Source organism: Hakea prostrata, chromosome 2, assembly GCF_041222555.1.
Source record: "Hakea prostrata isolate BN-2017 chromosome 2, UWA_Hpros_2, whole genome shotgun sequence".
In the NCBI taxonomy this organism is placed as follows: domain Eukaryota; kingdom Viridiplantae; phylum Streptophyta; class Magnoliopsida; order Proteales; family Proteaceae; genus Hakea; species Hakea prostrata.
Genome location: NC_142601.1, coordinates 59,529,927 through 59,545,489, shown reverse-complemented (window position 1 = coordinate 59,545,489; position 15,563 = coordinate 59,529,927). Strand labels below are relative to the sequence as shown.

The following is a 15,563-nucleotide window of genomic DNA, read 5'->3' as shown; positions in this document are numbered from 1 at the left end:
AGAGAGCTAGATCAGTGGAGGAGCAAGAGATCGCTTCATGTCCAAATGAAGAGAAGAGAAGAGGTCACAACGAAGGGGAACCCAGTCATAAACAATGATTTGTTGATACATTAGGCCATTATCGTCGGTGATAGAGAAGGACGAAGGGAAAGGCTTATCAGCAGGGAAATTAACACACAATCGGGCATACGAGAGCCTTTCCATCTTGAGTGTTTTGGTGTCAATGCGTAGGGGATTACCAATTGCAAAACCAAATCAACTTAGGCAATCACAATTCCAAAATTCAAGAGGTAGGCCAGGAAGGCTTATCCACAGGGTAAGTTGGATCCACATGGGTTATGGGGCATTTTCCTTGGTCATTCTGCTACATAGAAAGACTATAAGTGTTATCATCTTGTCTCTTATCGTATGCTTGTTTCCATGGATGTCATGTTCCAGGAACAAATGCCTTTTTTTGTCCCTATGCCTTTTCGGGGGGAGAGTGCTAGTGAAGAGGTTCCGGTCATTCTTGTTCCTCCTTTAGATATTCCACATGAATTTCTTGCTAATGATCCTCCTTAGAAGATGGAGTGGCCGGACAGGAACAACTGATGGATTAGGATAGTGATGTGCAGGGGGAGCAAGGACCTCCAAAGATATATCGATGGCAATTAGTAAGGAAGATCCCCCTATTGCCCTAAACCAATTGGATGCTCTTGCCTCTAGTCCTGTAGCAACAACTCCTGGTGAGTCTATTTCTAAACCATCTTTTGATCCCTATTTAGACTTACCAATTGCATTAAGAAAGCAACCACCTACATGCACCAAACGTCCAATCTCCAACTTTGTTAGTTACTATCCCTAGAATTTCAAAGCTTTGTTTTCTCTTTATCCTCCACTTTCATTCCTAATACATGGCAGAAAGCATTGTCTCACCCAAACTGGAAGGAAGTAATGGATGAGGAAATGAGAGTTTTGGGAAGAAAAAAAAAAACAAGACGTGGGAACTAGTGACTTTTCCAATAGTGAAGCTAACAATTGGATGCAAGTGGGTATTTATCATCAAACACAAGGCAGATGGAACCGTGGAAAGATACAAAGCAAGATTGGTAGCCAAGGGTTTTACTCAGACCTACGGGATAGAGTATAAGAAGACATTTTCCCTAGTTGCCAAGGTGAATATAGTTTGGATAGTTCTTTTGTGCGCAGTAAATCAAGGATGAAGCTTGCAACAACTTGATGTAAAGAATGCTTTCCTCCATGTAGAAATTCAAGAAGGGGGTATATAACATGTAACCACCAAGACTCATGGAAAAGTGTGTACGTTAAAGAGGCCCTTGTATGGTCTAAAGCTGTCTCCAAGGGCTCGATTTGGAAGAATTCACAAAGCCATGGTGTCTATTAGCTACAAACAGAGCAATGCAAACTATACTTGTTCATCAAGAAGGAGAACTCCCGTATGACTATAAAACTAGTGTACGTGGATGACATTTTTGACACAGGAAGCAGTGATGAGAAGATTTCAGCCTTGAAGACCTTTTTGGGAACCAAATTTGAGATTAAGGACATGGGAAACTCAAATACTTTCTAGGTTTGGAATTGGCATATTCGGCCAACGATGTTTCTCTCTCTCAGCAAAAATATACTCTTGATGTGCTGACTGAAATAGGAATGTTGGGGTGCAAGCTAGCTGAGACTCCCATCGAACCCAATCTACACTTGAAAGCAAAGGAAGGGGAACTGGTTGATAGAACCAGCTATCAGAAGTTGGTAGGAAAATTAATTTACCTATCTCACACCAGACCAAACATTACATTTGTTGTCAGTCTTGTCAGCCATTTTATGCATGATCTCTACTCCTCACACCTAGATGCAGTTATTAAATCTTAATGTACTTAAAGGCTACTTTAGGAAAGGGAATTCTGATTTCTACTCATGGCACTAAAAGATCGAGGCATACACAGATGCATATTAGGCAAGGTGTCCTAATGATAGGAGGTCTACCTCCGGTTACTGTAGTTATGTGGGAGGTAAATTGGTAACTTGGAGGAGCAAAACATAGGCAGTGGTTGCAAGGTCCAATGCTGAAGCCGAACTTAGAGCAATGGCGCAAGGTATTTGCGAAGTATTATGGTTGAAGGGACTGCTTCAAGAGCTTGGACCAGATTCAAAGACACCTATACAGCCGTATTCGGATAGTAAGTCAGCAATCAACATAAGCTCATAATCCAGTACAACATGACAGGACCAAACACGTGGAGATTGATAGGCACTTCATCAAGGAGAGGATCGTGTTTGGACTGATCCGTATCTCCTTTGTTACCTCTGACAATCAAAAGGTGGATGTTTTTACAAAAAGTTCGAGTACTAAGGTCTTCAGTGGTATCATTGGCAAGTTGGGCATGATAAATATCTATGCAGCAACTTGAGGGGGAGTGTTGTAATGTAGTAGTATCAGTAGTATTATTCATAAAGGTATAATTGTTTGTTAGGATGTTTTATTGCAATGATCCCACATTGGGATTTGCATATAACTAATATAAATAAAGGCCTGCTATGTCACTGAGACACAAGTCAGGAACTCAGGATTTCTTAGATCATTCAACACTATGACATACGTATTATCATTTGTTGTACACCTGGCTTATCATTTAGCCACCAGCCTAGCACTGTATCATTTAACAGTGCCATCTGATCAATGTTTAAATGAGTATACCCATGTACATCCTACTAGGATTACCTACTGGAAGATCAACTAACTCCCAAGCATAATTTTCTCAGGTGCATTCCACTTCCATCTCCTCACTCAAAGTTTCTTTCCACTTTGGATCAGTTATGCCTTGATGACATTTCTTGGGAATAAGATTTAAGATATGAACAACCGAACAACTGTATGCTAGAGGATAGAAGCAACACATATAAGAAAAATAGAATTAAACAAACTTTTGCCTCTTCCAACAACAGTAGGAAGATCCAACTTGGAAAAAGAGGATTGAGTGCTACAGGAATCCAGGATGTAAGGTTTGTGAGTAGGATCAGAAGAGGACTGTTAGCAGGTTTTCTTCCATACTTCATACAGATATAATTTTGTCACCTGAATCCAGTGTGTTGGATTAGACGTATTTGGTTCAAATTTTATGATGGACTACAGAAACTAGGTACAGAATCTGTATGAATCTGCAACCTGGCTCAGAAATTTACATGCTTTATTAAAATACATTTTTATATCAATGGGAAAAGTTAAACTTGAAATATATTAGTGTTTCTAAAATCAGATATGAAACAGTTCTAGCATGGCCAACTAGTCAAAGAGGCTATCAAACAATGACGAAGGTTGAAGCAGCCAAGTGAAACGCATTAAGTTAGTCTTGAAGGTGGCCACCATAAAAAATGCCTAAGGTTGGAATGACTCCAGAGTGCCGAGGACCCCATGTAGGCACGACCAGCACTAGGCAATGGCTCTTCTTTATTCTAAGACATTATACATTTGGAAACACACATCTATAATGATTTCGAGTTTGCTTCAGAATCGCTAATTAGGTCTATAAGGTAAAAGGGGAGGGGGGGAGGGCAGGACAAAGACAAGACAATAAGAACTCCATGCTTCATCACAAATGATACAACACAAGAATGAGCAAAACTAAAACCATATACAGAAATTAGAGAGGAAGAAACCTCGATTAAAATTGCAAGATCAACTACTATGCTTGTGACATATCCAAGAACTAAGCCAATGATACTCCTCGCAACGGATGATGAACCGATATCCACATCAATCTGCAGGAAGGTTTTTCCTCAGTACAGTCAACAGTGTTGAGCAAACGAAAGGTGATTGAAAATTCATCTTAAAAAAATGTATGCATTGGAATACAGACAGAGAACACCACTGAGCAAACATATGATGATTGAAAAAAGAATAGAAAGAAAGAAGAAGAAAAAAAAAAAAAAAGAAGAAAAGAAAAGAAAAGAAAAGAAAGGAAAAATAAAGAAATGAGAAGGAAAAAAAGAAAGATGAAAGAGTCAATATTCTTGACTCCTTTCTTCTTCTTTTATTTTTTATTTTTTTTATTCCTTCTTTTTTTCTTCTCCTGTTTTAGATCTGTTGGACGAGTCAAGAAAGAAAAAAGGAGAAAGGAGGGGGGGGGGCAGCCGCAAGAACTAGGAAGGAAGGGGGAGGGTTCCAAGGCTGTCACAAGTAGGGGAAGGGGACTGCAGGGGCTGGCAATGGACTGAGAGGAGCTAGGGGGTGCTTGTGTGGAGTAGGGATGGGGGGGGGGGAGAGGGGATGGGGCTGGGTTTACTTACAGGTTTGGGAGTTTGCTACACTTTGAGTTGAAGAAGGAGACCTTGAGAACAATGCTAGAAAACTCTGTGAACAGTCAACCCAGGTCGTGTGCATCTCCCACGAGCCTTCAATGTATTAATCTTCAACAAAGTTTTACAAGGAGGTGTGCAGGCTATATACACCTTACATGAAAGAACGTGGGTTTGGACTAAAACTTGAAAACCGAATTGGACCAGAAAAAAGAAAAAAGAATATTCAAAATAACTATAAAACTCTTAACTACTTGCCAACTAATTAGGACCATGCAAAATAACAAATAAAATACTAATTATCTAAGAGAAGCCTTGCAACTAGATTTCAGTGAGGACGCTTAATTATATTGACTTTGACTAACCAATTGAAGAAAACAAAATTGAAATAGACTCCTCACGAGGCAAGGAATCTAACTGGACTAAGGGCACCCCAAGGAGAGGGAATGGAAAATGACCAAAATACCCTTGGGGGCATTTGGCCAGCTTTGCTGTCCCATGCCCAAGGGGGCTGTTTTGGGCCCCATTCCGGGATATTTGTCATTTAAAAAAATAGTTTTGCTGACATCATTAGTTAATAGAGGTTTACTAATGGTCGGGAGTCTGATTGATATTTCTGCTTGGAGTGCCATTAAGATTAGTGGGTATTGGGGTTAATCAGGGGGTACTGCTGATAGTTTCCCTAACTTTTAACTACTAAATAACTAAAAAACTTGAGTGCCAATGTTAGACTATGAAATAAATAAAATACAAAATTTTGCACTATAGCTAAAAGAACACCTAGACAGGAGCTACTGAGCTAGATGATACTGCAAGTGAATTTGGGTAGATATGTACCTCCAAAAAGTTATCTTGTCTGAGGTATTTGCATGTAACTGCTTTGCCCAAGAGGCAAGCTTTTGTTCCAACAGCACGTTTGATCATCCAATATCCCTTCAAGACAAATAAAATGCATTAGAGCCTGGATGATGGATATTAAACACAGAAAGCCCACTGTGTTTTCCTGGTTTTTGATTTATGAGAGGTCAAGTACTACCTCTACAATACTTGGAATAAGTTTTAGTCTTGCATTCCTGAATATGTCAGTTCCATCCACAAATCTACCCAATAAAGACTCTTTTCTTACAGGCCGATCAGCGCCATAGTATAGAACCAAACTGTAGTTTGGTTTTGCTGGAACCTGCAATGATGCAATATATTTTCCATCAGAATAGTCAAGCTGACATTAATGGCAAAGAAGAACCTATATTAGGACAGATAGGGTATAATTGCTATGGGCTTGGAAATACCATGATGAAAATCAATTTCTAATACAGCCAACACATAATTTCTATGGGACCCTAATAGACAAAGTTAATAATTGAATATGTAAGAAATAAAAAATGAGCAAAGTGTCACTGAACCCAGACCAATCTCTACATACTTCCATTGGAAACCTAATAGTACAGTGAAGAGATTTACAAAAGTGAGAGAGGAATGAGAAGAGCATCGGGTGAAGCATCCATGGAGTACTTGTGGGATGACATAATCCCTATTATATAATTACCTATATTAGTTAAATTGAAAAACACAGGTACAACAACCTAAATCAGGTATATAAACTAATTATTCAATCTGAGGAGCTGATCTTAATATACTTGGGGCTATACATAACCCAAAAAAGGCATCGTTTGTAATTTTGTAATCCCCAGAAGCTTTCTAAGGCACAAAAAATAATAGGCAATTAATGTTGACACCTCCACCCTCTTCTATTGTTTAGGTGAAGGGAAGTTTGTTGATATATACTGTCAGAAATACCAGTGCAAAGATCAGCAAATAGGTGGCCATTACATATAAATGTGGACAACCCCATTGGCCTAACCACCCCTTGGCTGAGTCAGCCCCTTGGGTCTAGTAATCATTGGTTCTCTCAAAATGAGATCGTTGGATGTAGTTTTAGCAACAAGTGTATTTTGGTTAGGTTTGGTCACCTTATTAGTTTACGCCAATATTCCTGTTGAAATCCTAACTTGTGTCAGAGAGACATAGTAGATCCCTCATATTTTATATTAGAAACTTACCAAAATAGAATAGTTCTTCCCATTGTGAGAATATTACCAGGAGAATAATAAAAGAACCTAACAAGACAATTCTACCTTCAATGAAATAAATATCACTACTGCTGCCCCTAATATAATGCTGCCTTACAACACACCCCACAATTTGGAGCATAGATATTATCATGCCCAACTTGCCAATGATATTATTGAAACATCTGGTACTCAAGCTCTTCGTAAGAACATCAGCCTGTTGATTGCCAGAGATAACAAAAGTAATCTGAATCAGTCTAGACTCATCTTTTCTTTGATGAGGTGCTTGTCGATCTCCACATGCTTGGTCTTGTCATGCAGTACTGGATTATGAGCTATGTTGATTGTTGATTTGTTGTTCGAGTACAATTGTACAAGTATCTCTGATTCTGTCCCAAGCTCTTGAAGCAGCCCCTTCAACCACAATACTTATAAATACCTTGAGCCAATGCCCTGAACTCAGCTTCAGCATTGGACCTTGCAACCGCTGCCTGCTTCTTGCTCCTACAAGCCACCAAATTGCCTCTTGCATATGCAAAGTAGCTAGAGGTAGACCTTCTATCATCTGGACATATTGCCCAGTTTGCATCTGTGTAGGTGAGTCTATGAGCTGAAGTCAAAATACCTTTCCCTCGAGTAGCCTTCAAGTATCTTTAAATCCGGTATACTGCATCTAGATTTTAGGAATAGGGATCATGCATATACTGGTTGACAAGACTAACTGTAAATGTAATATCTGGTCTAGTGTGTGACAAATAGATCAACTTCCCGACCAAATTCGGATACCTTGTCTTATCAACCAGTTCTCCTTCCTTTGCCTTCAAGTATAGATTGGGCTTGACAGGAGTCTCTGCTAGCTTTCACCCTAACATCCCAGTTTCATTAAGTAGATCCAAAGTATACTTCCTTTGAGAGAGAGACACAACATTGGCCGAATATGTTGACTCTAATCCAAGGAAATATTTGAGCTCTTCCATATCTTTAATCTCAAATTCAGTTCCAAAAAATGTCTCAAGGGCTGAAATTCCATCCTCACTGCTGCCTATGATCACAATATCATCTACATACAGTAGAAGTACAATGATATGGAAACCATCTTTTTATGAATAAGGTATGGTCTGCATTGCTTTGTTTGTACTTTGTAGCCATTAGAGATCATGTCTTTATAAAACCTCCCTAACCAAAAGCTCTTGGAGATTGCTTTAGCCTATAAAATGCCTTCTATAGCTTGCACACTTTTTGATGAGTCTCAATAGTAGCATATCCATGTGATACATCCATATACACCACCTTTTGAAGTTCTCCATGTAGGAAAAAATTCTTCACATCCAGCTATTGTAGGCTCCACCCCTTATTTATTGCACATAAAAGGACAACCCAAACTGTGTTCATCTTGGCAATTGGGGCAAATGTCTCCTGGTACCCCACAAGTTTGAGTAAAGCCCTTGGCCACCAACCTTGCCTTGTAAATCGCCATAGTTCCATCTACCTTATACTTGATAACAAACCTCTATTTGCACCCAACAATCAGCTTTCCTATTTTTTTTTTCTTTTTCTTTTTAAAGCTCAGATTTCCTCATGTGTTGCTTCCTTCCAGTTTGAGTGAGACAATGCTTCTTGCCATGTCTTAGGAATAGAAGTAGAAGACAAAGACGAACTAGAACTTTGGAATTCAAGGGATAGGGATTGATATGACACAAAGTTTGGTGCTTGTGCATGGCTTTCGTAAAGCAATTGGTAAGTCCAAAGTGGGATCGAGAGATGGTTCTAGAACTATTACTTCAGGACTGGCTTGACACAAAAGGGAAAAAAGTAATTTTGTAATTCATATCACCAGTAAGGCTACTAATGGAGTAAAAGTTAGCCGAAAACTTACAAATATACAAAATAGAAGATAGAGTAAGAGAAGTTGAACAAATAATGGATCCCTTTCTAGAGATAGGAGGAAGTGACCCATCAGCAGTTCAACCAACCTGAGTTAAGGGAATGGAAGAATAAGTATGAAACAAAGAGGATGAAACATGGTAAACGGTTAGCTGCCCTAGAGTTGATTGTCCAAGAGGGGTAAGTCTAACTGAGACTGAGACAACCGAAATTACTTGTGGAAGATTGTATATCGGTAGGGGGAACTATGGCAGAAGCTACACTTGCACTGAGAGTTGGCGACAAATAGGTCAAATCAAGTCTAGTCATTAACTAACGAAGGTGCTGGAGCTCGTTAGTGGAAAGAGGTGCTGGAATACTCAAGGAGTCAGAATTGGCGTGGTGTGTAGAAGCTTGATTTTCCCCTTATTTGCACTCCTCCATAGAAATTTGCTTAATGACAATGCAACATCCAACATTTGTCCTTTGTATGACGCTCTCGACCATAATATTCGCACTTGATCAAGGCATGAGAGTAACCTAAATTGAACTTATTACTGCTAGAACCAACCACCAACGTAGATCGGTAGATGTTTGAGTACGTGTTGAGAAACACGATATTGGTAGAATGGCTTATCGATCAATGATCTCAAGCCCTCTATTTATAATTAAGTGGAAAGTACACTATTACAAGGAATAGAATTTTACATGAATACAAACTCTAATTGAACTCCTAGTAAAATCCAACACTCCCCCTCAAGTTGAGGCATAGATATTAGTCGTGCCCAACTTGCCTACAATAGGAAGGAAATCCCTTTCTTTCAAACCCTTAGTGAAAACATCTGCTACTTGGTCTCCAGATCTTACAAGAGGCATGCATATAAGCCCTTGTTCCAACTTTCCTTTGACAAAAAACTTGTCAATTTTCAATGTGCTTAGTTCGATCACGTTGCACCAGATTATTAGCAATACTAATAGCAGCCTTGTTGTCACAATATAACATCATAGGGTTTGGAACTTGGACTCCAATATCTTACAGCAAGCCTTTCAACCATAGTAGCTCACAAACTCCACGAACCATAGCTCTATATTCAACTTCGGTATTAGATAAAGCTACCACATTCGGTTTCTTACTTCTCCAAGTAACTAGATTACCTCCAACAAAGGTACAATAACCTGAAATTGACTTTCTGTCTGGAGATCCAGCCCAGTCTGCATCAGTGATTCAGTGTATGTTTCTACTTTTAGATTATCAGTGGGTGACAAAAGTATTCATTTTCCAGGAGTTCCCTTCAAATACTATAGTATTCTAGTAACAACCTTCATATGAGCTAAATATGGATCATGCATAAATTGGCTCACTATCCCTACCACATAAGTGATGTTTGGCCTAGTGTGGGAAAAGTAAATAAGCTTCCTTACCAGCCTTTGGTATCTTCCTTTGTCCACTGGTTCTCCCTCTTTTTCTTTAAGTTTAGCTCCAGCTTCAATAAGAGTATCAACTGCTTTACACCCCAACATTCCCACTTCTGATAATAAATTTAGGACATACTTTCTTTGGGATAGGAATATACCTTTCTTTGATCGAGCCACCTCAATCCCTAAAAAATACTGTAACTTCCCTAAATCTTTAATTTCAAACTCTCTGTCAAGAAAGTCCTTCAACTTTTGAATTTCTTTACCATCATTCCCTGTGATGACAATATCGTCCACATAGACAATGAGAAGTGTGATGTTAGTACTTGACTTCTTGACAAATAGTGTATGATCAGCATTGCTTTGCTTGTACCCAATAGAAGCCATTGCCTTCAGGAGGCGTCCAAACCAGCATCTAAGAGACTGTTTTAACTCATAAATTGACCTCTTCAACTAACAAACTTTCCTTGCAATATTGTCATCGGAGAAACCATATGGAATTTCCATAAATCCATGTAAAACGAAAGTGACAATCAATAAAAGTAATAAAGTACCTATGGCCAGTAATAGACACACGTCGGCAAGGACCCCACACATCAGTATGAATGAGCATAAAAGGAATAGATTTTCTATTATGAAGAGAAGATAAATAAGTAGAACGAGTCTGCTTCGCAAAAATGCAGGCTTCACAAAAAATATTATCCTCATTACAAGAAGAAACCAAATCAGGAAATATTTTCTTCAAAGTTCCTATAGGAGGTGACCTAGCTTACGATGCCACTGATGAAGGTCTGATATTATTGAATGGACCGGATTAGAAGATGTAGTCAGAGCAGAAGCAGATCCTCCAATTAGCTCGAGAAAATAAAGTCCATTGTCTAGTTTACCACATCCAATCTCCTTCCCCGTGACCAGATCCTGGAAGACACAGTAAGATGGGAAAAAAATCACTTTACAATTCAAGTCATGTGTAAGACTACTGATAGAGAGCAAGTTAGTAGAGAAAGAGGGAACATGTAAAACTTTAGACAAAGAAAGTGATGGAGAATGCTGAATGGTCCCTTTTCCAGCAATGGAAGAATAGGAGCCATCAACAATTCGAACTTTATCCTTTTCAGAAGTTGGAGAATATTGTAAGAAAAAAGAGGATAAACCTGTCATATGATATGTAGCTCCTGTATCAATGATCCAAGGAGTAGAAGCTATAGAAACTTGAAAGCCTGTAAAAGTTTTACCTGAAGTAGCAAGGTAGGAGTTGGTATGGGTAGTAGAGGAAGTAGTGGTAGAAGTTATACCGGTAGTAGAAGACTAGGTGTGGTGGCAACTATCTCAGAAAGATTAGCCTTTGGTTTTCCCTTTCTTTGTGCTCTTTTTTGCTCAAAATCAGTAGGTTTCCCATGCAGTTTCCAACAACTGGCCTTGGTATGATATGGTTAGTGATAGTGCTCACACTTGACAATCTCCTTAGCCAGATCAGAGTTAGTGCGAACAAACTGTAGGGCTGATTTCTCCATAATAGGAGTATGACATGGCTAATCAACGAATTTCCTCACACTGAACAAGTGCATAGTACTATTCTAGTGTAGGAAAGGGAGAACGACTTAATACTTGCACTCTGATCTGATCGTACTCCACATTCAAACCTGCCAAGAAGTCACGTACCCGAATCTTATCAATGTGCTTGCTATAAGTAGTCACATCATCTGGGTTAGTGGGGTGATAATCCCCATAATGATCCAACTCCTGCCAAAGAGATCGCAACACGGCATAATATTGGGCCACAGTTAGTTCCTTTTGGGTAGTCTCATGAAGCTTCTTTCTGAGCTCATAAACCTGTGCATCATTCCCCAACTGTCCATATGTTTCAATAGTAGACTTCCAGATTTGGGTTGCAGTATCAAGTAATAGATATTCACGGGCAATATTTGGAATCATGGAATTCAAAAGAAATGACATAATAAGCGAGTCATTCAAGATCCATTTATCCTATAAAACACCTATGGTAGTAGGTTTGATAGTGGTGCCCGTAATGTGTCCAACAAGTCCTCTTCCAACAACAATTAGGTAAGCAGATTGAGACCAAATGAAATAATTTGCTCCATCAAATCTCACTGAAAGACGATGAAGAGTGGGGTAATGTTTAGAGCAAGTGGGAACAGGAGTACCATCAATAGTTGTCATGTTGACAAAATTGTCTGCGGTTCTTCAGTCTTCACCCTTTCGAAGTAATAAAAACGTCGCAGAATGCAATAGCCAAACAACCCAAACAATTCTAAGTAATGAGCCAATTTTGTTTGTTTTTTTTAACTATATATAAAAAAAATTACAAATAAATCCTTAAAAGTATGAGCCCCTGAAACATCAATATATATATAAAGTAGGATTTCGAATCGTAGGAATAAAATATGGTTTGGGCAAAGGAGGTCTGATCTGGTTTAGTCCAGGCAATGGGCTTAATGGAATTTCAGAAGCATTGTCCCAAATCGAGAATGGAAGAAAAATCAATTTCAGAAGGTTTACCGGGGTGATGGCGGTGGTTCGATGGAAGAAGCAAATTGATGTCGATGGTGATGGCGGAGGCGATGGCAATGGTTAGATGGAAGAAGCAAGCAGAGTCGATGGACTTTTTTCCTTCCCTTTTTGTTTCTTTGGTCGATGGGATGTTGCAGATGAAGAAGAAGATGTTCGGTTGCAGCGACGATAGCTTCTGGAGAGATATCTCGGCAATGGAGGTAGGTTTGGTCTTCTCAGCGAGATTTTTTTTCCTCTCTCTTCCCTAATCGAACTTAGGCTCTGAGTCCATGTTGAGAAACACAATATTGGTAGAATGGCTTATCGATCAATGATCTCACGCCCTTTATTTATAATTAAGTGGAAAGTACACTATTACAAGGAATAAATTTTTACATGAATACAAACTTTAATTGAACTCCTAGTAGAATCCAACAGTATGCACCATGGCTGTCCTACGACTGTCCTCAATGTGAATCATGGCATAAGCTTGCTCTAGAGAAGGAAATGGTTCCCATGAGAGGATCTGAGCATATATCTGATCATACTCAATATTAAGGCCCGCAAAAAATCATAACTACAAGGCTTGAACTCCCACTTTTAACAGGCAGCAATATTAGTGGCACAAGATGGAATTAAATGCCCGTAAAAGTCAAGGGTTTGATAATAGTCTCGAAGATTATTATAATACTAAGACAATGTAAGCTCTTTCTGTTGCAACTGATGAATTTTACTTCGAATTTGAAAGCAATGAGCATCATTTCCAACCTTAGAATAAGTCTCTTGGGCAACTTTCCAAATTACAACAGCATTAGGAAGAAGGTAACTCTCTACAATACTTGGTTCAACGGAATTGAGGAGAAATCCCATAACCAAGCATTCATCAGTCTCCCACTTGTCATGAGCCATACTAGGACATGAGGGTTTGACAAAAGTTCCATGAAGATGGCCTGTCAGACCACGAGTACCAGCCACAACAGAAATAGATAGAGACCAAGGAAAATAATTAGTCCCATTAAACTTACCAGTGGTCATCTGAAAAGGAGAATTTCACAATCCTGAGAGATAGAAGAAATGGAAGGATCCTCCATGCCAAATGTATCAGAACAGGCAGAGGTAACTGAACCGGATCGAACAGGAAGAAAATATTGATAAAAAGATCAAAATCTATATCATCAATGAGAAAAAGGGCCTTGGCAGGTTAGTGCTCACCACTAAGGGAAAGTAGTCATAAAAAAAGTTTTAGGACCAAAAAGAAACTTTAGAAGGTTGAGGAAGGGAGGCGATGGCCCTAGGAATAATCGCAAAGCATGGCTAAATATTACTTGACTAAATATCATTCCTAGGGCTAGGCATAGGTAGGAGGTTACCTTGCAGGCCTTCATCACCTATTGTGTGACATCATCCTTTGCTACACAGATGGTGCTGCCCACACCTCCAACAGACCTTCCATATAGCAGCATTCTCACCAAAATCTTTCAACTTTTGGTGTTGACTTGGTTCGTGAGGATATCCTATCTGCAGGTAACCCCTTACATATTCAGAATTCAAGTTCACCACTCGCCACCGCCAGCACCAGTACAAGGTGATGAGAGCAAGGATGAGACCCACGATACGAAATAGGGGAAGATGATGAGCAGCAACAGGAGGAGCATAGCAGCCATGATGCATCTGAGCCTCAGCCACAACCACTCACTAATTTGGAGAGCCGCCTCACTTTTCTCTAGCGGCATTATGATACTGGCATTCCTCGTCTCAACACACAGATCGATCTCCTTGAGACTCACATTGATGATTGTTTCGATTCGATAGAGGACCATCTGGGCTCCTTGGAGGGGTCTTATACAGTGCATGATCACTCATCTTTGGATTCCTCCAGCATCACAGCCACAGCCTCCAGCCAAGTAGTTTAGGACTTCCTACCTTTTTGGTATTTCGACTTAGTGGCTATGTCATGCTTGGTTCTGCCTTGTGGTTTGATGTAAAGAAATGTTTTTTGGATGAATGTAATGAATTGGTGACTTTGTGGTTGTTCATGCCTTGATATGTAATGCTCTAATTCATTAATGAAATTTAGCTTTTTTAATCAACTTGTGTCCCTCTTGTATTTCACATTCATCTTGTGTTAACAGTCTCACTAGTGCTTTATGTGAGGGGGAGCATGTTTGTTTTAAGGGGAAGCCTATCTGTGCCAACCTCTTTGTTGATGCCAAAAGGGGGAGAAAGGGTGTGTTATAATTTATGATGAAAAATAAAAATCACACTCATATTCACATGTTCACAGTCAAATGATTGATGATATATGCATATTAATATAAATTTATATTTTTCATCATTCATGTGTTTTTATCATCAAAAAGGGGGAGATTGTTGGGGAAATGACACATCAGCCTCTATTGGTTTTCATGATAACAAACATAAGGTACTAACATTCAAAGTTGAGCCGTGTCTATTTATATCAACCCAAGTGTACCAAATCAAGAATATGAAATCGACACAAAAATGATCAAAAGGGTGTTCTTGCCTTAGACGAACAAAGATTGTAAGGGTTTGATCCTCTACCTATTGCATTGAAGGATATCACTAATGGAAATCTTTCTTGAGACCAAGAGAGGATTGAAGTCACTGAACGTAGACTTTTCAAGTCAAACCACTATAAAATTCTTGTGTTGTGGTTGATTGCAAGTTGTTCAATTTACTTTAAATTTGCCAATTTAATCTTGAATTTGCAAGAAACCAAAAAACTTTAGCCAAATCCACTAGTATTAACCTATTCACCCCCTCTAGGTTATACATATAGTTAAAAATCTTTTACAAAACATGAGTGGTGGTCACTAAGTTTTAGTAATAAATTATTGAGAAAAAACTTTAAAAGGATATTTGGGTAGTTATGGTCAAAATTTTTAGTAGGAGGGAAAGAAAAGCCATAAAATAGGTAGAAAGTAAATATTTTCAAAACCCATCAAGGAAAAAAAATGTAAAGCTAACCTTATGAAGTAAATATTTTTTAAATACAGTAGATCAGGGAAATTTTTGCTTTTTTCTAGCACGGACCCTTTGTTTTTTTTTTTTTTTTTTTTTTTTTTTGGGGGGGGGGGGTGGGGGGTTGTGAAGATAAAAAGAGAAGAAAACACCATAATTTACTAGCGGGGTAACAGTAAAGGTTAATATGGCCTCTTTGAAATAGTAGGGGAGAAGGATAGGTGATAGTTCATCTACCGAGGGGGAATCAAAGACGAAACTTTTACTAGGGGAGTTTGAGTGAAAAGAGAGCCAATAGATAGAAATATTCCTAAAATAATCCTTGTAGCTAAATAATATATAAAAGACCTATCTATCCTTAACTTAATGATGTAGCCTCAAGTCTCCGAAACTAGAGCCCTCTACAGTTGCTGCCTGGCAGCTTTATTT

The 15,563-nt window shown here is 38.9% G+C and overlaps 1 protein-coding gene across 5 annotated transcripts in view; it reads right to left on the bottom strand.

Moving 5' to 3' along the window:
• Positions 1-15,563, bottom strand: part of LOC149025330 (protein ENHANCED DISEASE RESISTANCE 2-like) — a 115,553-nt gene that overhangs the window by 6,736 nt on the left and 93,254 nt on the right. For all 5 annotated transcript variants that reach the window (XM_089145554.1, XM_089145553.1, XM_089145555.1 and 2 more), the window contains 3 exons: positions 5,330-5,473; positions 5,131-5,226; positions 3,655-3,756 (listed from right to left, as the gene is read on the bottom strand). In XM_089145554.1, coding sequence (XP_089001680.1) covers positions 3,655-3,756; positions 5,131-5,226; positions 5,330-5,473 — 342 coding nt within the window. The remainder of the gene's footprint in view (positions 1-3,654; positions 3,757-5,130; positions 5,227-5,329; positions 5,474-15,563) is intronic.